This window comes from Convolutriloba macropyga, chromosome 10, assembly GCF_964194025.1.
Source record: "Convolutriloba macropyga chromosome 10, txConMacr16.3, whole genome shotgun sequence".
NCBI lineage: Eukaryota > Metazoa > Xenacoelomorpha > Acoela > Convolutidae > Convolutriloba > Convolutriloba macropyga.
This window is the reverse complement of record NC_134477.1, coordinates 43,757,142-43,782,547: the sequence shown is the minus strand read 5'-3', so window position 1 is coordinate 43,782,547 and position 25,406 is coordinate 43,757,142. Positions and strand designations below refer to the sequence as shown.

The 25,406-nt window shown below is 35.9% G+C and overlaps 1 protein-coding gene across 1 annotated transcript; it reads right to left on the bottom strand.

The window, feature by feature from the left end:
• Positions 1 to 93: 93 nt before the first annotated feature.
• On the bottom strand, positions 94 to 7,132 carry LOC142348564 (uncharacterized). Its single transcript, XM_075399950.1, has 3 exons — positions 6,499 to 7,132; positions 3,495 to 4,476; positions 94 to 687 (listed from the first exon to the last, which is right to left on the bottom strand). The coding sequence occupies exons 1-3, from the start codon at positions 6,829 to 6,831 to the stop codon at positions 158 to 160; spliced, it is 1,845 nt and encodes a 614-aa protein (XP_075256065.1). The 5' UTR covers positions 6,832 to 7,132; the 3' UTR covers positions 94 to 157.
• Positions 7,133 to 25,406: the final 18,274 nt, after the last annotated feature.

Below are 25,406 nucleotides of genomic sequence, written 5' to 3'. Positions count from 1 at the left end.
GAAGAGCGGTCCGCATTGGAGCTTAAACTAATATTCGGCTATCTAAACTATAGGCCAAGTAATATTGTAATAAAGCATAACACAGAAGGGGTGCGATTCTCTACTAGTTACCAAAGGGGGGACAATTGTTGAAAAGATCCCAATATTTGCTCGAATATCATTCTACAGTTAGCCGAATTGTTTGAAGCCCTACCTTTCCTGTGTTTCTGTCTCTAACCGAAATCAGAATTCGTTCTCTATCTAACATCGTAAGTAGTGAAGTTTCAATATTTGCCCCTTCGTTCTCGTAAATAAATTCACTGTGAACCAATTTAATTTCGGACCTGTTTTCAATTTGGTCGAAATTTGGTTCCAAAATATACAGTTGAATTGGAGAAAGCCCATTGGTAGCTTTAGAAATCAGATTCAGCTTTCCATCGAAACTTTGACCAATCACAAACGTTTTTGCACCCTCTGTCAATTCTGACAATTTGACTGTTTTGAATTTCTGTGTTTCCAAATTGAAAAGAACCAACTTGTTCCGATCGTCAAATATATACAACGTATGTCTGAACAGTTTATAATCCCATGTGAGTAAATTTCTTTTATCCATGTTCAATCTAGCAATGAAGATTTCGTTTTTCAGTATCGCAATTGACAAACATCTGCCCTGGTAACTTTCCACAATGATCAAATAACGTCCCCATCCTGAAAAAGTTCAATTCTCATTACAACCATTACTGAAATTTTCAAGTGATGGTTCCAAATTATTCCAATCTTAATGGTATCAAAAATTGCCCAAAACTTACTCTACAACGGAGTACAGAGCCGATTAAAAAACAAAATTTGTGCAAATGAAGTTTTCTAGGCACAATCCATTAAATATGGAACTATATAGTATAGCAAAATCTTCGAAATTATTTGATTTTTTTCCATAATTTTTTGTCAATTTTTTGTTAAGGTGCAAACGGATGCGATACGATCTTTAAAACCCAGATGACAAGGGGTACGGTGAGAACAAGTTTCGGTTTCTCTGTGTTGAAACTGGGCATCGATAAGAATAGGGACGCTAGTGGACGCTAAATTGAAACTATTATTTAGACTTTTTGATTTGATAATCTAAATTATTGTTTATAGTTGACCTGACTGTCTTGATTAACCAAAACTGATTTATTGAAATCATTGACTCTTGTCAACTTTTTATTTGCTTTCTAGCAGAACAATTAAAGATCAAAAGCAGAGCAAAAAATAATCAGTGGAGAGTTATTTTGAAATATGTTTTTGATAAAACAATTTTGATTGGATGAACGTATGCACTAAGTATGCTGATTTCAATCAAAATTTGTTAAATTTATGAACAATGTCGTAATTTGATTGTGTTAGTTCAACGCACTTAGAGAGTCAATCTGATTTGCTTGCTGATAACGAGGGCAGCAATAGCTGTATTTTTCTACACACACTATTTTACACGCTGATTGTCAATTTCAACTATTTTTCGCCAGTTATTTTTGAACGATTAGATTCAAAGTTAGCATGCTTTACTGTTAATCAATTGTAGCATTTTCTGCTGTCTTCTGTGTTTCGGTCAGATGTATTTGCTTTGTATTTCGTTCACTTTACTGAACTTGGATACTTTTTTCGGATATGACCTGAAATTTTATGCAGTTGTGTTTCCAATAAAGAACTTCAAAATCAAAATTAAATATTTTTACGTATTTTAAATTGAGTATAAAACAGCAGATTGTTCATTTTAAAGAATTCGGGGATGTTCAATTTTCGGATTTCAATTTTCAAGTTTGATTATGCCAGAGCTCACTTAAGAGGATATTAAAAAATGGTTGATTTACACTATATCTACATCTACAAGAAAATGCGTATTAACGAAGAAAATTTACAGACTTGGAGAAAAATATCAAAATGTTTTTGAAACTCTTTTCTAAGCCGTAAGTACTTTGAGAAATGTTTTGGAAAAGAATTCAGGACTATTTTAACAATTTTTCTAATTTAAGCTAACGAACCAAAACTGAGACTCAAATTTTTGCCCTAAGAGTATGTTTTAAAGTTGTTTTCGAACGGGAAAAATTTCAGTCGCTCGGGCTTTTAGTTTTGAGATATTTGAGAAAAATTAAGTCCAAATTGTTTTTTTTTGGGAAAATGCGGATAAATTGGTTAGATTCTATTGGAACCTTTCTGTTTCTTTCATTGGAGCAAAAAAATTTGATCTTTATTTTTGTATTATTAGTTTTGATGCAAAAAAAACTTGTTAGATGTTTTTTACAGAAAAAAGATAAAATTCTGCAGTTTTAAAAAAGTTGATAATAAAGTGTGCAGTTTTCAGGGCACCAAAAGTTTTGAATGAGCAGTTGTGATCAGAATTTGAATGTAACTATCAATTTTCCTAAAACTATTATCCTAATTTCTTCTTTTATGTTTCCATTTTTCAATTCAAAACTTATTGGTTTCTGTTTTGTTTGTATTTGTTGTTTTGTAGCAGATTGATTTTTGTAATTGGGACAAGCTCCTTAGACAACAATAGCTGATGGTTTTTAACAGCTTCCACATGGAATCGCATGACATATTCCGAATAACAACAGCATAACTGAAAATGTTGTTGCCTTCAGTTCATAGCTTGATTTTCGAAAGTTGTCGCCCTTTCAATTCTTTTCTGTCAACCTGTACCTCAAATTCATAATAGAAAAATACACTTTTTTCTATGAAAACGATTTGTTACCGATTGTAGTTTGGTGCTCAAACTAATGATGTTCTGGTTTTTTTTATGACTATAAATTTTTGCTGTTCTTTTAGTTAGCTTGTAACTTAGTCTCATTAATGACAAGTCATATTTTTTCTGAATCAAACACTGAGTATTTTATTTCTTTTATATTATTATAGTTTATGTTCAATCAAAATCTTATGGTTCTAATGGCTTCAACAATGTGCCTATTCATAAGTTGTTTGTTATAATTGTGTTTGGCCTGCATCTGTTTTCATTTTGCAGTCTTATGTCTTAATTTCGCTAATTTCAGTCTCCTTTGACTTTTTAAGCAATCACATCACTTGAATATAGTTTTTTTGTTAAAAACTGGTTGTAATTACTTTTGAATTTTATTGGTTTTGAAAATTTCTATAGAATTTTGAGGTTTGCATCTTTTTGATCTTATTCTCGTTTAGGCCAATTCATATCTGATTTTCAAGTAAGCAAAAGCTGTTTTTTTAGTTTTGCTTTTTCATGATGATATTTTGTTTATATTGTTACTGAGTGTTAACATTATGTGCAAATGCACCTTACAGAGAGCCTCATTTTTTGAAATACCATTTTGGGCGTTTTATCTTTTCAATATTGTGGACATAACACCCTCGAATATCTAATTCTCCCCAATTGAGAACAATAATGCCAAAAGCATTTTGGAAATTTCTCGGGAAAAATATTGCATTATATGATAAAAAATTTGCACAACTTGCAAAATTTGCCGTATTTTTCTCCAGTTTCTACTGAAAACATTGAAAAGACTTGCCTGCAATACTCCACAAATTTGTCATTTCCAGCCGCAACAAGTCAACTGTCAAGGGCCGGCGAAATCTCAACGACTCCTTGTCCAGAACTTGTATCGCATACCGTTTTTGTCTCGGGTAGCGAAACAAACCATAAAGAAATTGGTTGCTAACAGCAATGTTGTATAAAATATGTCGTACGTTTCTTAGTCGGCAGAAACCGACTGGTTCAACATGCCAGTCGCGAATGAGTTGAACCCTCAATTCGTCAAGATTTCGGGTCAATTTTATCAATGGCGCCTTAGCGTCGGCGTAAATTCGCTGTTCCGCCCTGCAAAATATGGTTCCAGTTGAATCGACAAAAGCTTCTGTTATATGCGTTGGGTCCATCCCAACGCAAATTAAGTTGGGAATTTCGTGGAATCGAAATCTGTAATTAGCAACATTTAGGCCGTCTATTGAACAGGTAGTGAGATCAGATACTTCGGATTTTGATGCCAGTTGTTGTTGAAATTTTTCATCGTCTTTTTTCAGAAGTGTCATTGTGTGAAATATTTCTTCGTTTATGTGCTTCATTTCTGCTGCTAATTTTTCAACAATTTCAATAGCCTTGTCAAACGAATTTTTCTGTTTTTCAAGTTTACTAAAAAGTAAGTCCAGTTCTTTTTCGAACTTTTGCTTTGACGCATTTCTGACTAACTCGTCTAATTGGTCAATTTTTATATCAGCTGCTCTGTTCGAAAAATTTTCTTTCAAGTCCATCCAAAGATCTGATAAATGCTTGCATGACGTAATACAGGCTTCGAGTTGAGGTTTCACATCACTTAACCGTTTCTCCTTCACATTTTTGTAGGGTTCAATTTCATGGTCACCATGATTTTCAGTCCAGCAATCAGGACAAACTACTATTTGACAGCATTTACAATACATTTGTTTTTGTTTGTAATGTTCTCCACAGACGGCATCGTCGTCATCCTCAAAGTTGTCAAAGTTCACTCCGAGGCTCTAAAAAAAACTGAAAATCCTAAATTCAGAGCATCAAATGTTGCCATCGGAATTGCTGAAAGGTGAAGTCAGCGCTCCCTTGAACTCAAATTAACCAAAATAATTCACTGGATGGAATGATAATGTGATTTGCTACATATGTAAGTCTGTTTATATGGAATTCTGAAAAATAATTTAAAGAAATTAAAGTTTTTTGAAGCCGATCTTAAGAACTAACAGACTGGTTACTGTACTCTTGGCATCATTTTCTGACCATATGCTGTTTTATTTGATTTCTTTGATTACACGGAAAAGAGAACAACGAATTTTCAAACTCATTAATGAACAGATACTGACTTTAAATATGTACCCCACAAAACAACAGTGGCTTGCCGGTTTGGAAGTATTGGTTACGTGACTCCGCTTGAAGTCACTGTGAACTTCTGGTGTTTATCGAGATCGGACTAGTGGTTCAAGATATTTAGTCAGAAATTCGAAGTGATTTCTGCCGAGTCACGTAACCATGCTCAAAACACAAAACGCACACGTTTTAATATGGCGAAAGTCAACGGAAGTCAACCTCTAGCAAAGTAGGAACTTCTGGCATTCTAACATCTGGCACTGCAGACTTTCGCCATCTTAAAAATTGCACGAGAGTGTTTTAATAACTTTTGATTCCATTAAAACCGGATGCATTTTAATAACCCAGGTTTAGGCGCGCAATCTTAGACCGCTCTGATCAGACCATTTTCCAGTCTTTGCCCTCTTATCAGACCATCGAGTGACCCAAATCCCTCTGAGCAGACTATCGTGCGACAGAAAAATTTTGTGCGACTCTGGTGCGACTCAAAATGTTGAGCAACTTTAGTGCGACCAACGCTTCCTCGTGTTAAGTTTAGGACAAAACTAAATCATTAAAATAAAAACCAAAAGTCATCTTGAAGTGTCTTCAACTTTTTTTTGAGTCATCAAAAACAGTGGTAAAAAAATACACTAAAAAGATGGCCAGTTTATGCTCTTTAGTCAGATTTTTGTTATGTTCAGACTTATGTTCAGACTTTGGTCTCTGATCAAATCGCAGTGCGACCATTGTTCAGACTTTCGTGCGACCTATGATCAGAATATAGTGCAATTTTGCCCTCTGACCAGACCGTATTGCGACCATTGTCCAGACTTTTGTGCGACCTATGATCAGACTGTAGTGCGACTTTGCTCTCTGATCAGACCGTTGTGCGACCATTGTTCAGACCATTGTGCGACTCGAACGTCTCCTCGACCATGTATTCTGGGACGCACCGCGCCACCGATGTGCGACCCAATTAGTCTGAACAGAGTGGTCTTGGGTCGCGCACATAAACCTGGGAACTGACCTCTTGGAATGGTCCTAAATTGATTTGGTTGATTATGTCAATCTATCACTTTTGACGTCACCGCGTCTAATTTTTTGTATGTCGACAGAAGAATGCTCAATGCAAGAGGAGATTTGATATTGTTTTTAGTTCCTAGCTACACAATGAAAAGTTTATGTACTATTCCAATCAGACAAAACACCAAGAATGTGTTCAAAAGTTAAGTTAGTTTTGGACAGGTTGCCACTCGTTAAATGACCTAAACCTATGGCTGTTATTTGTCAGCGTACGGTACGAATTACATAGGATCTGCATACGGATCACAATTGTATAGATGCGGGTAATGAGACTTAAGATACAGATTTTCGGAATGAAAAAATACAAAGCGGATCAAATCATAAAATAGCAGCTCATTTCCATCAATTTGTTGATTTTATTCAAAAGATAATTTGAAAAAGCTAACGAGAACCTCACTTCAGAACTATCTTTCGTGGCGTTAGTTTTTCCGTTAGAAAGCAAAGTACCAGAAAAAATCGAGGCAAATTTTTTCCAGCCACGTTTGAGAAATAACATCAAACCAAAAATAATATCACTCCTTACTTAATCACTTTAAAGTGTTAATGAACTTTTTTAAACTTAAAACTGAGATTTTCATCGCAAATTGTTGATTAGAGACAGTGAAATGTGAACTTACAATGCCCGTGCTTCTTCTTCTTGTAATCTTGCTTCCAAATGATTCCCTCGATTGTGAATCTGGGAAAACATCTGCTCTGCAAACTGGACATTTGGGACAAATAGCACCACTTGAACCAACGGTTGTTATAAGTGTCAATAGGCAGTCTTTCGGAGGTCCGCAAAAGGCGTGATCACATACGAGGTACCGCGGAGTACTTAGTGATTCCTGGCAAATTTGACAAATATCTTGATTAGCAGAAGCCACGGATGGTTGCGAGCAATGCTTTGCTGAGCTTTTTGTGTGTTCGCCCATCGAATGTTCTAGATTCGATGTTGGGCTGCGTGCTGCCATTTTAATGATAAATCTACTTTCAGTGGAACGTAACTTCAATTATCACAATAAGAGTCAAGATATGTAAAGCTTCAAGATCTAATGAAAGATTTTTCAGTAGAAATTAGCTTATCAAAATCTTATTGAGTTGTTCCTATTTCGTTATCGCAAGAAATTCTGAATCTAAAGATCTTGAGTTTAGCCACACTTGCGCCACTGTTTATCAAGAATTGCGTTATGCGGTTGCCAAATTGTTATAAGATACAAAATATTGAACAATGTTTCACGAAAGGAATAAATACAAGATTAACAAGCTGAATTGTTTCTTAGGTACATTCTAACTAAAAACGTTATGACAAGTAGTCATGAACTGTAAATAAATTGTTATTTGTTCAACAACACCATAAATGACAGCTTAAATAACAAAAGAATGCTAATTCTTTCACTACAAAAAATTGGTAAAGAATTGTTGCAAAACATCCACCATTTTACTGCTAAAACTTTTTCGACATTTCATCACCTTAAATCCTACGCATATGTGTACAAAACTTGATATACAATCGACCAAATAAACGACAATAAATTGGCATCATATCATGTATAAGACAGCTATCTCTCCGAACTTACAAGAAATTTAGATATCGTTGAAGAGCTATTTAGTTTTGTCTAAAGATCCTACTAAGATAAATTGGGAGTGATCTTTTGTTAAGCAAAAATTCATTCATATTTCCATTTCTCCGCATCCAATTTTTTATCATTCATTCAAAACAATCATTATAATGATAGTTATAATTAAAGTGATAAAAATCAGAATAATAATAATAATAATAATAACAATTATAATAATAATAATAATAATAATAATAATAATAATAATAATAATAATAATAATAATAATAATAATAATAATAATAATAATAATAATAATAATAATAATAGTAGTAATAATAATAATAATAATAATAATAATAATAATAATAATAATAATAATAATTAAAAGAAAGATACTAATACTAATAATAATAATAATAATAATAATATTAATAATAATAATAATAATAATAATAATAATAATAATAATAATAATAATAATAATAATAACAATAATAATAATAATAAAAAAATAATAGTAAAAATAATTAAATTAATAATAATATTAATAGTGTAAATAATAATAATAATAATAATAATAATAATGATAATAATAATAATAATAAAAAAAATAATAGCAAAATTAATAATAATAATAATAACAAAATTAATAATAATAATCCAAATAATAATAATAATAATAATAATAATAATAATAATAATAATAATAATAATAAAAGTAATAATAACAATAATAATAGTAGTATTAAAAAATTTAACAATAATAATAATTGTAATAATAATAATAATAACAATAATAATAATAAAATAAAAAAAATAAAAATACTAATAATAATTATAATAGTAATTATAATAATAACAATAATAAAAATAATAATAATAAAAATAATGATAATAATTTTAATGATAATAATACTAATAATAATAATAATAATAATAATAATAATAATAATAATAATAATAATAATAATAATAATAATAATAATAATAGTAATAATGATAATAAAAATAATAATAATAATAAAAATAATAATAATAAAAATAATAATAATGATAATCATAATAACAAAAAAATAGTAATAGTAATAATAATAATAATAATCATAATAATATTAAAATTAATAATAATGAAAATAAAAATTATTGTGGTGAGTGAACTTATACAACAAAAAGAACAATCTGTTAAATCTTAAATCGCGACTGATATCTATTAACGTTTTTGGCTAAAATCAATTTTCTTACGATTGCTTGGTTAACAATTTTATTGATAATAATGGTAAATATTTTTTATCGGAGTTCAAATAAATACGTCTATAAACATGATTGCGCTGTTCCTCTACCACGTTTTCTCGCTTTTAAATATTCGAGCTTAATTCGAATTTAGTTCTATTTATTTTTTCAAGGCATTGCGCGATGAGATTGGACTTTGAACGATTTGCTTTGTTGTGATCGCTGGTGCTGGTGTTGCGTTCTTGGTTTTTTGGGTGCCAGTGTTACTGAGTTGTGTTACTGATTCGTTATCGAAGTCTGATGTTGAATCATCTTCTACAATGTCTTGTTGTTTTTCTTCTTTTTGTATAGGTGTTGGCGAGTGATGTGGTAATGGGATTGTGGTGGATTGATGTGGGCTCTCGTTCATGTGGTGTCGGGTCGTTGGATCTGGGTGGATTGCTTGTCTTATGTATTTTGTTCTTGATTCCTTGCTCTGATTCTGTTCACTATTTTGGTGATCTGTCTTCTCGGGATGATCTTAGCTTGCATAATGTCCTTTGGTGAAGACGAGGTTACGATCCTTGCCGGAAATTTTGTCGACGAGCCGATGCCAAGATTGTTATTTCTATTGTTTTCAAATTTCTCAACTTTGAGAGGTCGATGTGGATCAGGGATGAAATTGTTTGTTTTTGTTGTTGTTGTTGACGTTTCTTGGCCGATAAGAGGTGCAATTGGAGAGTAGCTGCTTCCTTGGACATGCGTTTGAATTGAGAAGATTTATTTCTTGGTTATCTTCTGCTACGTTTAGTTGGTGAGGGGCTCTTGCAATTTCTTGTTGTTCTCTTCCTTGGTTGTTGTGCACTTTGCTGTGGTGTATCAGGACGATGGGATTGTCCTGCTTCGTCCGCATTGCTTTGTGTATGTTCTTGTTTTGTTCCCTCTGGATCTACCTTTTCCTCTACACAGAATGTTTTTAATTTTTTGGTGATTTCTGTTATATTCTTTTACCGTTCTACATGCTTTAAAAATGCATTAGACGATGTTGTTGTTCTTGTGTTGATATGGTAATAAGCTTTTGGTGTGTTTCCTTTGCTTTTGCGAAATCGATCTTTCTAATTTGTTTGTTGTCGCTATTGTTGGTGTTAAGTGCTATGGTGTGTGGTGTGTAATCTGTGATGGTTCCATCTGGAATTATTTTTCATTATAGTTTTAGTATACCTCGTGGTTCTGGTGCTTAGTGTTTTTTGTGCTACTTGTTTTCTTTTGTTTAATATTACCAAAGTTTGGTTGCCAAATGTAATGCTATGCTTACGATTCGCTCGAACGTGACAAGCTAGTGCGGATTTTTCAGAACCGTCTTCCGAATTTGAGGGGATGTTATACTGTATGTCCAAATTTGGTTCTGAGTCTGAGAAATTCCGTGTTAATTGCTGGTCTTTTGAAAGACCTTCTCATCTAGTTCGAATTGTTTTATGTTGCCGCAAGTGAGATTTTTATGGTGCGGTTTTGTCACTATGTTACTTGTTTGTGTGTTGGGTTTTACTCCGAAGTGAGCTTCGAACGATGTGATTTTGGTTGTGGTGTTTGGTATGAGTTTCATATTTGCTATGATTGCTGATAGTTTCGACGCAAGTGATTTTTTTTGTTCATTTTTCATTTGTGTTTAGTTCTGCCGTCTTTTTTTTAGAGTTTGAATATTGGATCATCCTTTCTACAATTTAGGATCCTCTATGATTCCCTGTGGTAGCAAAGATTGATTTTATATTTTTATCTTTGCAAAAGTTTTTTGGTTTGAATGCTTTTGCTGGGTGGCACCGTAAGGTTCTGGGCATTCCGTGGTTTTCAATGTAGTCTCTTAAGTATATTGTTGCTGTCTCTGTATCACAATTATTATATGTTTCTGCGTGTGGATATATAGAGTAATGTCTATAGCTACTCAATTGTTTGTATCTTTACTTTTGTCTGTAATGGGCCCTTCGAAACCCATTTGGATTTTTTCATTTGGGTCAGTGAGTGTAGATGGGTAACTGTATTTGTTTTTCGGGATTTTTATTTTTTTTGGTTTTTAACTGTTTTCGCGCATTGTCTTCGCCTTTGGGCTGGGGCGACTATATCATGGTGGATTTGGGAGTACCAGATAAATTTTGCCAGATGAATCATGTCATGTTGTCTTGAATATGTTTCGTGTACTGATTCAAGTACAGTTTTACGAAGCTGGGTTCGAATGTAAAGTTTGCCGTCGTAAAGTGTACATCCATTTGGATTAATGGATAAGCCACGGCTAAGGCTAAACCAAACTTTGGATTAAATCTTTTTATTGTTCCAGCCTTGCAGCCCTAAACGTCTGCGGGTTTTGCTACTGAATGTATCGTTGTTGATGCCTTCTGCGATAAATGCCTCTTCTAGATCTTTATGTAAAATAAGCAGGTAATTGATTGAACTTTTGAGTGTTATTTTGTGGAAAGAGTTTTTGGTTAACTTGGTATTCAAAGGTCGTATTCCTTGGTCAATGCTTGATGAGTTCTCTGTTTGTCTACCGATCGTAATACTATGCGGGGGGGGGGTGGGGGGTTAATTCTCTAGCAGATTCTCTGAATCTTTTGGTTATTTTCATTTTGTTTTATTGAAGCCTGAGAATCTTCTTGGAATCCGCTAGTCAATTATAGTTTTTAATTTGGTTTGTTTTGGGTACAAACAGCGAATGCAATTGATTTGTAGGTAACGAAAAGCTAAAAGAGTTTTGTTTTAGTTGTCTGTGCAGATTAGCAAATTCTAAGTGGTCGAAATTCTGTCTGCTGGTTTTAGCAAAATTTTAAATGAGTTTATTAGGGTTAATACAAAATTTTCATCTTCTTTTGAAGGAGGAAATGCTTTTTGGGGTGGGATGTGTACTTAGGTAGTCTTCAAAGCTCATTTTTTTCAACTATTTGTTCGACTGAGAAGTTAACTGGTAGCAGGCCATCTACCGACCGAGTTAACCTACTCTGATATGTTTCGTTTCCTCTGTTGTCCTTTAGTGCTGTTAGTAATCCTTGGTGGTCCGTTTGGAGGGTGAATCTTGAGCGCTACAGATAGTATTTGAATTGTTCTAGTGACCATACTACTGACAGCAATTCTTGTTCATTGATGCTTTTTTTGTTTGTCTGTATTCGGGATTCTGCTTGCGTACGCGATGGGGTATCATTTTTATAGTTCTGTTCTAGGCATGCTACTAGGCCCGCTTTGCTTGCGTCACATCTCATGCGTCTTTGACTGTTTGTGTCGAAGTGTTTGCTTTCTATTATTTGTTTTATTGCCCGTTTTTTTCTAAGGAATGCTCTTGTGTGGTTGTCATTTACATCTAAATTTTTGCTTTTGGTTTTATCTCTGTTTGACAGGAGTGGTCGTAGGGGAACTGATAGTTGGGATAGGCTTGGGATGAATTTTAATAGCTGTGGACGCTTCCAATGAGAGATCTTAGTTGTTTTAATGTATTAGGTGATTCCATATCCATTATAGAGTCCGTTTTACAAACTGTAGGTATGTGCACTGGTATCTGACTATATGCATATTTCAAATCAGTTCTTGTTAACCTGCTTTGATATGTTTCGTTTCCTCTGTTGTCCTTTAGTGCTGTTAGTAATCTTTGGTGGTCCGTTTGGAGGGTGAATCTTGAGCCCTACAGATAGTATTTGATTTGTTCTAGTGACCATACTACTGACAGCAATTCATGTTCATTGATGCTTTTTTTGTTCGTCTGTATTCGGGATTCTGCTTGCGTACGCGATGGGGTATCATTTTTATAGTTTTGTTCTAGGCATGCTACTAGGCCCGCTTTGCTTGCGTCACATCTCATGCGTGTTTGACTGTTTGTGTCGAAGTGTTTGCCTTCTATTATTTGTTTTATTTCCCGTTTTATTCTAAAGAATGCTCTTGTGTGGTTGTCATTTCAATCTAACTTTTTTGCTTTTGATTTTATCTCTGGAGAGGAGTGGCCGTAGGGGAACTGATAGTTGGGATAGGCTTGGGATAATTTTAATAGATGGTGGACGCTTCCCTTGAAAGATCTTAGTTGTTTTAATGTTTTAGGTGATTCCATTTCCATTATAGAGTCCGTTTTATAAACTGTGGATATGTGCACTGGTATCTGACTATATGCATATTTCAAATCAGTTTTTGAGAAGTAGAATGTTCCCTCCATCTGTTTAAGTTCGCTCATTTTGCAAGCTATTGTGTCCATGAGATGATAGGTACTCTGCATCTGATATTTAATTTTTTGTATTACGTCATTTAGTTTTTTCGAGTCTAGTGCTATCTTGATTTTTTCATGTTTGACCGTAATAACTACAGGGCTGATGAAATATTCTTCGAAACATTTTATTATTTGTTTTTCATCAATTAAGTTCTCTAGTAAGTTTTTAACCTTATCGATCGGATGTAGTGAGATTCTCTTTCTTTTGTGTTGTGTAGGGTGGCATAATTGTTTCAATGTTGACATTGCTGTGTGGTTTTTGGACATTCCTAAGCTTGTGCATATGTTTGGGTATTTTTAGAATACCCAATTTGCTATGTTATTCTGAATGGAGTGTATGTTTTGGATTTTCTCACCTGTGTTTGCATGTGCCAAGTGGATGGCCAGTTTTCGCAGGATGTCTCTTCCTAAGAAATGACTATATCTTACGGGACTGCAAATATTTGGCATTTGTTAGACAACGTGTAGCCTGATTATAAATCCAGTTGGATTGTGAAAATGATGTTGATTTTATAGTTAATGAAACTGAGTTCTCCAGTGTTTTTTCTTTGCTTATAATTCTTGGTACTAGTTTTTTTATTCTTTTTAGTTTCTTTAGTGAGGTTCTTTGCAGTTCTTCGTAATGTAAATGATATTGAGCTTCCTATGTCTTCAGCCAGTTGATATCATCGTTTTTGCATGTTGTATTGAGCCAGAATTCTCCCTGTTGGATTTTGTTTAGTGACTTCGTGTGTGTGTGTGTAGTTGTAAAGATTACGAAATTGATGAGATTGAATGATTATCGGTACTTCATCATTTCCCTTATGTAACAAGTGCTTTTAGGGTCAATTGTTTTTGTTTCAATTTCTTCCTCGTCGTATATTGTGCCATTTTCTGTTTGTGCTTCCTGTATATTGCCTACTCTCCTTGCGTTTAATTGTTGTTTTTTTGTGTTCTGTTGTTGGCTGTTGTTGTAGTTGTATCCGTAACTTGTGTTGCTTCCTGATGTGTTTTGCGTTTGTGTTTCCAACCTTCTTGTTGGCATTTCAGACCTACAGACTTTTGGTCCTATTCTTTGCAAATGTTGCGGATTGTATTTTTGGCTGGGTAGTTTTAAAGTGCCCCTTGATGAATTTATTTCCACATTTCCCGCAAACGGAAATTTTTTTATATGCTGGGAGTGATAATATGCCTCTTCTTTGTGGAGTTTGTCTGTTGCGTTGAATGAGAATTATGTCTGTTCTTTGTGATATATTTGCGTGACTGTTACTGATTCCTTGCTGGTTGTATTGTCGGCGTTCTCTAGTCAGGGCGTAGTTAAGTGTTTCTAATTTTTCGGAGAATATATCCATTTGGATCTGTGGGTTTGCCATCCCCTATATAGAAATGGTTTTCACTGTACTCTCTTCCAGGTTCTCCCAATTACACAGTGTTGTCTTCTATTTTATGCTTTAATGGAGCTTTTCAAGTGATTCTCCTGAGTTCTGTGCACATCTAAAATAAATTGAAATCTATCAAAGGTTTCATTTCTGATCTGTTTAAATGTTTCTGGTATTGTATGACAAGTGCGTCTGTCGTGCATTTTCCTAAATCGGTGTGGGGGTTCCGTTGGTGAAAGATGTTTGTTGTTTCTGTTCCGAAAGATGTTTCGTCTGCTTTGTCCCACTTTAAGATATCTAGCATGTGTCTTCTGTCTTCTACTGTTTGGAATATGTTTTTCCAATCTACTTTTTTCTTTATTTTTCCCTGCTCTCTTTGGAGTTTCTCTGCTGTGGTTTCTTCTGGAAGTACCGGCTTATAAATTGTTTCTTTTGGATAATCCAGTTCTGCTGCTGTTGATCTGGGATGAAGTAGTTTCTACTGTTTTTGGAGGATATCGCAAATTTTGTCGTCGTAAACAATTATTCCCACGTTGTTGTGGGTTGGGCTCCTCTAACGCAAAACAGATCTACGCCTAATGGAGACCTTGATAACGCTGACTGCGCCATGTGATGAGTGAACTCATACAGGAGGAAGAACAGTCTGGTAATAATGAATTCGCGAATGATTTCTCTTAAAGTTTTCGGCATAAAGCACTTTACTTACGGCTGCGCGTTAACACCGTCAACGGGACGGACAGTACTTATCCGTTACTTTGCTTTTAGGTAACATAACACTCTGACAGAAAATTCTTTTCGCTTCAGAGTGGAATTTTACAGCCGAATCCTTCAGTAGGCCTACAGTTTTAAGTTCCATTCCATATGGAATGATAATAATAGTAAATATAGTTTAACGAAGTTCATGTTAATACGTCTATAGACTTGGTTGCGCCACTCCTCTGCCACAATCATGGTAATAATAATAATAATAATAATAATAATAATAATGATAATAATAATAAAAGTAATAATAATAATAATAACAATAATAATAATAATAATAATATTAATAATAATAATAATAATAATAATAATAATAATAATAATATTAATAATAATGATAATAATAATAATAATAAAAATGATATTGATAATATCAATAATAATCAAAATAATAATAATAAAAAAAATAATAATAGTAATATTATTGATAACAATAATAATAAAAAAAATAAAAATAACAATAATAAAATTAATAATAATTATAAAAATAATAATCATACTAATGATAATAATAATAATAAAAATAATAATAATAATAATAATAATAATAATAATAATAGTAAGAAAAATAATAATAATAACAAAAATAATAATAATAATAATATTAATAATAATATTAATAATAAAAATAAAAACAAAAATTATAATAATAATAAAATTAATAATAATATTAATAATAATATTAATAATAAAACTAATATTATAAGTAATAATAATGATGATATTGATAATACCAATAATATTCAAAATAATAATAATAATAATAATAATAATAATAATAATAATAATAATAATAATAATAATAATAATAATAATAATAATAATATTAATTTTAATGATAATAATATATTAATACTTTTGAGTTTTTGGTTACTTGGGAGCTCAGTGCTCACGACACTCCCCTGCGAAGTGGAATCCATTCACTGATTCTTGTATGAATTGGGAGCCTAGGGAGGAGTGTCACTGTCCGAGTACAGTCTGAAAGGGAAAAAGTTTCTGACCTAGGTGGTATTCGAAAAAAGTACCCGATACGTTGTCAAATTTCACACTCCCTGAGTCGCCAGTTTCAACTGGGCCATGTTCGAGTTTTCCAAATGGAATTCGGAATGGGCTGGGGCGTAGTCCAGGGGCGTTTCATTTTCTAATACGATTTCCCGCGAGGGATGCGATTTAACGGAGGCAGTGTGAAATGACACGTTGGAATCCTGTGAGTTCAAGATAGAATGACTAACGATTCTCCGGAATCGGACGTAGTGGGGTTAATTGACAAGTTAGGTCAGTGCGGAGTTTTATCGGAGAAGTCAGCCAGATCGACCACGGTTGTCTCAATGTTCACCAGGGAGATGGGTAACTATGAAATTGAACTCTCTACGCAGGGCTTACTGACCGTTGCATCGGCTTTTGTTCTGTGGACATTGCGCAGTGGAGGTGACTTGGCGAAGACGTATACTGTGCCGTGACCTTTTGGAGTTGGAGACATGAAATCAGCCGCGGAAGATGAGTTTGCGTTGATAAATGGCCTGGGGTTCCCTGGTGAACGGTTTTTAAGACTCCATGTGGCGGGCCTATTCTTCAAGGCTTGTATGTTGATTGGACTGTTTGTTAATTTGAAAGCTCTCGATTGCTTAAGAGCAGCGAGTTTCGCTTTCGTTAGCTTCCTGTTAGCTGTTTTCCGGGCTGAGGCGATAGTAAATTTCTTCAAGGCATGTATGTTGATTGGACTATTTATTTAATCGAAAGCTCTTGATTGCTTAAGGGCAGCGAGTTTGGCTTTCGTTAGCTTCCTGTTAGCTGTTTTCAGGGCTGAGGAGATAGTAGTTTTCTTCAAGCGTTCCAATCAGAACGTCTAAAAAATAGCTGTTTCAACCAGTTTGCAATAACTGCGCTAAGCGCTTCACACATATTTAGAAACGTTGGTAATATAAATATAGTAACATATGAAATTTTTCAGTGTTAATATTAATTCTTTGAAGTTCTTGGTTACTTGGGAGCTCGGTGCACACCACACTCCCCTGTGAAGAGGAATCAATTCACATTTCGCGTAAATTCTCTGAGTCGCCAGTTTCACCGGGGCCATGTTCCGAGTTTTCCGAATGGAGATCGGAATGGGCTGGTGCGTAGTCCATGGGGGTTTCATTGTCTAATACCATTTCCCGTGAGGGATGCGAGTGAACGGAGGCAGTGTGGAATGACACGTTGGAATCCTGTGAGTTCAAAGATAGAACGACTAATGATTGTCCGGAATTGGACGTAGTGGGGTTAATTGACAAGTTAGGTCTGTGCGGTGTTCCATCGGAGAAGTGAGCCAGATCGACCACGGTTGTCTCAATGTTCACCAGGGAGATGGGTAACTATGAAATTGAACTCTCTACGCAGGGCTTACTGACCGCTGCATCGGCCATTGTTTTGTGGACATTGCGCAGTGGAGTTGACCTGGCGATGGCGTAAACTGTGCCGTACCCTTTCGGAGTTGGGGACATGAAATCAGCCGAGGAAGATGAGGTTGCGATGATAAATGGCTTGGCGTTCCCTGCGGAACGCTACCTAAAAATCCTTGTGGTAGGCTTTTGCGTCAAGGCTTTTATGTTGATTGGACTTCTTGTTAAATCGAAAGCTCTCGATTTCTTAAGGGCAGCAAGGTTGGCGGTCGTTAGCTTCCTGTTAGCTGTTTTCCGTGCTAAGGAGATAGTAGTTTTCTTCATTACTTGTATGTTGAATGCACTATTTCTTAATTCGAAGGCTCTCGATTGCTTAAGGGCAGCAAGTTTGGCCTTTGTTAGCTTCCTGTTAGCTGTTTTCCTTGCTGAAGAGCTAGTAGTTTTCTTCCAGGCTTGTTTGTTGGTTGGACTATTTGTTAATTCGAAAGCTCTCGATTGCTTAAGAGCAGCGAGTTTGGCTTTCGTTAGCTTCCTGTTAGCTGTTTTCCGGGCTGAGGAGATAGTAGTTTTATTCTAGGCTTGTATGTTGATTGAACTATTTGTTAATTCGAAAGCTCCCGATTGCTTAAGGGCAGCAAGTTTAGCTTTCGTTAGCTTCCTGTTAGCTGTTTTCCGGGCTAAGGAGATAGTAGTTTTCTTCATTACTTGTATGCTGAATGCACTATTTGTTAATTCCAAAGCCCTCGATTGCTTAAGGGCAGCAAGTTTGGCTTTCGTTAGCTTCCTGTTAGTTGTTTTCCTGGCTGAAGAGATAGTAGTTTTCTTCCAGTCTTGTATGTTTGTTGGACTATTTTTTAATTCGAAAGCTATCGATTGCTTAAGGTCAGCAAGTTTGGTTTTCGTTAGCTTCCTTTTAGCTGTCTTCCGGGCTGAGGGGATAGTAGTTTTATTCAAGGCTTGTATGATGATTGGACTATTTGTTAATTCGAAAGCTCCCGATTGCTTAAGGGCAGCAAGTTTAGCTTTCGTTAGCTTCCTGTTAGCTGTTTTCCGGGCTAAGGAGATAGTAGTTTTCTTCATTACTTGTATGCTGAATGCACTATTTGTTAATTCCAAAGCCCTCGATTGCTTAAGGGCAGCAAGTTTGGCTTTCGTTAGCTTCCTGTTAGTTGTTTTCCTGGCTGAGGAGATAGTAGTTTTCTTCCAGTCTTGTATATTTGTTGGACTATTTGTTAATTCAAAAGCTATCGATTGCTTAAGAGCAGCGAGTTTGGCTTTCGTTAGCTTCCTGTTAGCTGTTTTCCGGGCTAAGGAGATAGTAGTTTTCTTCATTACTTGTATGTTGAATGCACTATTTCTTAATTCGAAGGCTCTCGATTGCTTAAGGGCAGCAAGTTTGGCCTTTGTTAGCTTCCTGTTAGCTGTTTTCCTTGCTGAAGAGCTAGTAGTTTTCTTCCAGGCTTGTTTGTTGGTTGGACTATTTGTTAATTCGAAAGCTCTCGATTGCTTAAGAGCAGCGAGTTTGGCTTTCGTTAGCTTCCTGTTAGCTGTTTTCCGGGCTGAGGAGATAGTAGTTTTATTCTAGGCTTGTATGTTGATTGAACTATTTGTTAATTCGAAAGCTCCCGATTGCTTAAGGGCAGTAAGTTTAGCTTTCGTTAGCTTCCTGTTAGCTGTTTTCCGGGCTAAGGAGATAGTAGTTTTCTTCATTACTTGTATGCTGAATGCACTATTTGTTAATTCCAAAGCCCTCGATTGCTTAAGGGCAGCAAGTTTGGCTTTCGTTAGCTTCCTGTTAGTTGTTTTCCTGGCTGAGGAGATAGTAGTTTTCTTCCAGTCTTGTATATTTGTTGGACTATTTGTTAATTCAAAAGCTATCGATTGCTTAAGGTCAGCAAGTTTGGTTTTCGTTAGCTTCCTTTTAGCTGTCTTCCGGGCTGAGGGGATAGTAGTTTTATTCAAGGCTTGTATGATGATTGGACTATTTGTTAATTCGAAAGCTCCCGATTGCTTAAGGGCAGCAAGTTTAGCTTTCGTTAGCTTCCTGTTAGTTGTTTTCTGGGCTGAGGAGATAGTACTTTTCGCCATGGATAGTATAATGATTGGAATAATTGTTAATTCAAAAGCCCTCGATTGCTTAAGGGCAGCGATTGTGGCTTTCGTTAGCTTCCTGTAAGCTGTTTTCCGGGCTGAAGAGATAGTAGTTTTCTCTAAAATGCCTTTTTGAATGCCCGATTGGGCGCTTTTGGGTGATCTTCTTCACAAATGTTTTCTTTTGCTGGTTTTTGTGGGATTCGCGTAATTGAGGGAATGCTCAGCGACGATGATGCTGTAGGTATCGTTTAGATCCCGCGGTTCTCAATGGAGGGTGACGTTCCTTGTTCGGTCACTGTACGAATAGTTGCTGTTTGTGCTGTCGAAGGGCCTGGGTCTTCAGTGTCTTGGGTTGCTTCCGATCGGGCGTTTATTCTTGATTGTGTTCTTTCTGCTAAACAGATTTTTTCTAATTCGCGTTTGTTCCTGTTGCATTCCTCTAAAGTTTTGCAGGACTCAAAATTTATTAATCTAAGTTTGGGTTCTGGAGGTTTAGGTGGCGTTTCCGTAGCATTAGCTAAATCATTATTGCGTATTACCGTTTTTTTCTATTCAGATTATCGATTGTTACAGTGTGGGATGTATAGTCTATGATGGTTCCGACCTGGATAACTGACCATAATGGTTTGAGGGTTCGCCTTGGCCCGGGGTTGCGTCTTCTTAAAGTCTTATGGGCTAGATTACGTCTATTTAGGTCTATTACTGTGGTTTTGTCTCCAATTTAGAAAGTAATTTTAGTGAGAATTATATTACCCCTATTGATGGATCGAGAGGGGCGTCATAAGAGTCTGATTTTTCTGGGTTTCTTGATCCTCTTGGGGTATTGGAAGCGTTTAATGATGGTTAATCGGGCCAATTTCTGATGTCCAGATTGCTCTCGGAATTCGTCTCACGGACCCAATTGGCAGCAAGGGTTAAGGCTGGGTTCGGAAGTAGTCGTAGTGAGTAGAATGATTTTATTTTTTTGTTGGAAAGTTGATTGCTATTGGGTTTTGTTAGTAAGTTGGAAAATTTGGTGTTACGAGGTCGGCCGAAGTGTGCCTCAAAAGGAGGGATTTTTGTTACCCGGTTGGGGATTAGTTTGAAAGATTCTATGATTTCTGTTTTTTTCCGCTAGCGTTGTTTTACTCCAAATGGGGTTCATAATCTTCTAAGCGAGTCTTCTTTTCAGGGTTTGGATTACACGTTCGACTGTTCCTGAAGCCCTGTGGTCATGTTTTGGGGACAATACGAATTTCAAAGCCCGTGATTTCAAGGCTTTGATTTGGTCAAACCGAAAACTATGCGGCCTGCCGTGAAAGGGAGAGCAATGACTTAAAGAATCTATCGCGGTTAGTGTATTGCAATTAGTGTGTACTAGGGCTGCCGGGTATCTGGAGTATCGGTCAATGGAAACTAGTATGTAATGGCTGGCGTTGGGTTTTGTGGTGTCCGTAATAAGACCAGCAAAATCGATTGGAAGTTCTTTATTTGGCTCGCGTAGTTGGGGGAGGGCGCCTAGTTTATGCTTAGGTGTCAGTTATTTCAAATTTTTACCATGGTCAGGGCATTGTTTTTAGTTTTCAGCTCTAAGGTCTATGGTCCGAGGTATATGGAGAAAACAGATCATGTTGGCTAGGTAAATCATCCCGACTTGGCCTGGGTGGTCCTTCGTAGATGAGACAGCTTGATGGGGTAACAGAGACATCGTTGCGCAAACTATTATAATTCTTGAAATCTTGTTTTAATTCCCAATTACTTGATCTCACTATTTCATTGATTGCTTGAAGATTCTTATCTTCGAGGGCTGCCTCCGCAAAGAATTCATCTCCGAATACTCAGGAGAGGTTAGGGCGATAGTCGGCGGAGTCTCGTTTTCATATTCGAATAAAAGGGCGTGACGGGAGTGGTCAGTGGGGGAAGGTCCTGGGCCAATATTGGCAGTTGTGGAGGTGCTTCAGTTTGGGTGGCAACACAAATAGGGACAGTAGCGGGTCCAGGGAAGTTTGGGTTGGATGGGTTTGTTGCTTTGGTCGAGCGCGGTTTCGTTTTCGCCTTGTGATGAGAATGTAAAACATTTTTGGTTTTGGGATTGTTGCATGTAAGTACGTTTATTTTATCTTGTGTAGTGAAGATGGAAGTAGAGAAAGAAAGAGAAATAGAAAGCTACAGATTTGAAATAAGAAATGGCAAAAAGCGTTTTTTTATTGTGTTAGCTTGTCTGGCTGCATTACGTAATTTTGTTTGCGCGTGAAGCGGTTTGATTGGACAAAATTATGTGTTTTACTTCTTCGTTAAGAAGTGTGAGAGTAAACTTTTAAATTCTGTTTACAACAGAAAGTTCGTCATCTTGACTAATTGGGTTTGGTTTCAATTGGAGATTTCTGCTCAAGCAATCTATAAATCCCAATTCCTTGCCAGTTAATTCTCGTATTAAAAATGTGTGTGAGAGACGTCTGTCTACCCATCTGGTGAGCCTGCTTTGGCGGGATTTATTGCCCTTTCTGGACTTTAGTGCCAAAAACAAGGCCTGATGTTCCGTAATTAATTCGAATGTAGATCCTAATAAACAGTATTTAAGATGTTCCGTGCCCCAAAATACCGACTGTAATTTTGGTTCATTTGTGCTACTTTTATGTGCTTTTTTTTAGCTCTGCTTTACTTAAAAAACGGCTGGCGTGAGCGATGGAGAACCACCCTGCTGTGTGTTGTTGTTCTAATACTGCCCCTAGGTCTTTGTGGTTCGCGTCGCAATTTAGGCGTATGTTTTTTGTTTTTTCGAAGTATTTTTTCTCTTTTCTCTTCATTTGTTGAAATGTTCAATTATTGTTTCTTCAAGACCTTTTGTGTGGGAGTCGTTCCACTGTATTTTATTTTTGATGATATTTTCTTTTTGGGCAGTGGATGGATTAGGTCTAATAAGCTGACCAGATTTGAAATAATTTTAATTAGCTGGTGTATCGAGCCAAAAAAGAAACAGAGTTATTTAAGCGTTTTAAGGGTGTTTTAAATTCAAAATGGAATCCATTTTATTCACAGTTGGCGTTTGGCTAATGTTTAGAGCCATTTAGAGTTGGGTCGGGCGACTTCACAATTTTCGATTTTTATTGTTAGGTATTTTTAATCCAGGCGCGTTAGGTTTTCGTCTATGTAATAATTATGGCCCTTAAGGGATCTTTTTGTGGTGGCGGGAATGTCGGAAAGGCGGTGGCATCTTTTCAGAATGTGGCGGGAATTTCGGAAAGCACGTGAAACTAGTTTACAAAAAGGTATCTTCCTGTAGAAACTCCCCCAAAGATATTGAAGTTGCAGTGTTTTCTGATTTCTGGATGGAGTAGGATCTGACTGTATGCCTATTTTTGGTGTATTTTATTGAAAAGGAAGCTTCCCGGGGAATTTTTTATTGTCTGAGATATAATTTTCAGCCGAGTCCATTAGGTTATCTATTGACTGCACTTGAGAATTGTTTTTCGTCAATCGCGTGGTTTAGCATTTTTGAATCTAAGTCAATCTTTATGGATATGTCTTGTTTTTTGTAATGGTGACCGGGATTATGAAGTTATTTTCCGAACATTTATCTAATTTGATGATCAGTTTTGTGTCGAGTAAATGCTTTATTTTTTTTTGTCGAGTTTATAAGTAAGATGTAGGGGGACACTACGCCCTTTGGCTTTGGATGGTTAAACCTACAGTTTTTTTGCGGACATGGATATATGGTTTTGTGGAACTGCCTAGTCTAATCCATAGATGGCGAAATTTTTTTTACTATCTAAAATTGTATGGGGGTGTCCCAATGGATATGGTGTACTTGCCTACCTTGGCTTTGGGATAGGGTGAAGTCGAGTTTGCCTCGGACATTTCTTCCGAAGAGATTGACTGTTTTGGTCTCGACATTCAAGATTTCGTCTTCCGCCTCCCAGTCTCCTGATCTTAGGTCAAGGCGTTTAGCGCCGATTATGGGAATTTCCACATTGTTAAGGCATCTGTATCTTTCAAAGGTTTTGTTGGGTGTGATCCATGTGGAAATCTTGCACATCTGGAAAATATTTTCGGCGTCTTCTTTTTTGATGAAGCTTCTGGGGCTGCTGTATCAGCTGTCGAGATTATCTCTGTTTCATTAGATGTGGTCTGGATCCAGATTTCATCTTAAATTTTGGGGAGTATTTCGTGGGTTCTGCACATATGAATTGCTTGGACTTGACGACGTTGACAATATTCCAATTGTCAAAAACTTCCTGGAAATTGTATGTGCTCTCTGGGTCAATCGTATCGTGGGAGGACTGTGTCTGGGTATCATACTTAGGGCCGACTGACAGGTGGGTGTTCGGTGTTTCTCTGATTTTTCGTACTATCCATGCGGGATGTGGGTTTGGTTGGAGTTAATCTGTTGGTTTTGCCAGAGAAATTTTGCGGAGCAACATATTTTGCTAAAATGTCCGATGTTTTTGCAAAGATCGCATTGGACTTTTTCCGGGGCAGACTTGAAGATGTTCGGGATTGAATGGTACACCATGTCTTATACATGGGTTCGATGGTGTGAATGGGCGTTGTGGTTGTTTCTGAATGGGTGTGTTCTGGCGTTGTGTCTATTGGAGTATTCGGTTCTGTTGAACGAGCGATACTGGGTTGTATAAAAACAATGTGCGGCAATTTAGTTGGATGTTGATTGCTTTTGTGTTTTGTTTACCACTTTCACGGTTTATTTCGAATTGAAGGACTTGTAGAGGGGTGGGGACCATCAGGAGGTCTCGTTGAATTTCCGGGATGGACATAAAGGCGATGAATAAGTTGTTTAAGAGGTCGTCTTCGACTGTTTCCAAACAGCATTTTGCTCCGAGGGCATTGAGGCCGCATTGGAAATTCTCCATCTTCCATTTTCCATTATCCAAATTCTCCAATTTTTCATTATCTCTCTGTTTATACGTAAACAGGAGAAAAAAAGTCGTAGGTCATATTTCTGGGGGATGTCAACGATAAGGATAGCTCGTGTTCGAGTTCGAAGGCTGAGCATATTGTCAATGAACGAGTGTGGGACGCGCTGGTGGTAGTGTTGTTGTCTTTCGGTTCTTAGAGTGAGATAATTGAAGCTCTTTATTTTTGTGTCGGCTTCATCCCAGCGGTTTCCCTTGACTGTTGAGCCTCTCAATTCTACTTTTCAATTTTTCAACTTTAGAGACATAAACGCTGTCTGATGCTTTTGATGTCCAGCCGAATAATAAATTTCAAATTTTGTAGTCTTATGTCCAACCTATCGTAATTTTGCTGAAGGACTTTCAACATTAGTTCAAATAGAAAAATTTTATTTTTATGGTGGACCCTGAATCTTTTTTAGTTCCACAAAATACGTTCCAGGACCATGTACTCCTTGTAGTTATCGGTTTGAATGAAATGAGCAATTATGGTTTACTCCACCAAAAATATAAGTTTGAAATAATATAAAACTTTAGCATTTTTAAAAAGCTAGGTATTTTAGAATATTCAGGTCTCACTTCAGCCTTGCTGGACTTTTAAAATGAACATATCCAAAGATCTTTTAAACGTGAACTCAATTTACGCCAGTATCCACCAAGTTGAGCTAACTGATATATAAAAAATTGTCCATTTTTTAAATGAAAATCATAGTGTGTTTTCTCGATTTGTAACGTCAACCTTGAAAAATCTTTTTTTTTTGGTTCGAAATAAACTGTAAATTCCATAAATGTGCAATTTTAGTTTAAATGAACTAAAGTTTAACTTGGAATTCACAATTTGCCGAAAAGCGAATTTCAAATATTCTACTCCAAATTTCATTTTATTTCGTTATTTTTTTAATTTTCAACTGGCGCTCTTTTTGAAATGTTGAACAAAAATCATTTATTAATTGCACAAAAATCGACAGTTTAATTGGTTTTGATCTGTTAAACTTTTGATAAATTTCTGAAATTTCAATGTTTGCAAAGCCAATCACTCAAAGTCGCTACAGAAAAATTG

Bases quoted from the DNA above. Each gene is read 5' to 3' on its own strand.
- LOC142348564 (XM_075399950.1), bottom strand. From the start codon at position 6,831: ATGGCAGCACGCAGCCCAACATCGAATCTAGAACATTCGATGGGCGAA. The intron at 4,477-6,498 runs GTAAGTTCACAT...AGTTTTTTTTAG, and splicing joins GAAGAAGAAGCACGGGCATT to AGCCTCGGAGTGAACTTTGA. The intron at 688-3,494 runs GCAAGTCTTTTC...GAACTTTTTCAG, and splicing joins AAATTTGTGGAGTATTGCAG to GATGGGGACGTTATTTGATC.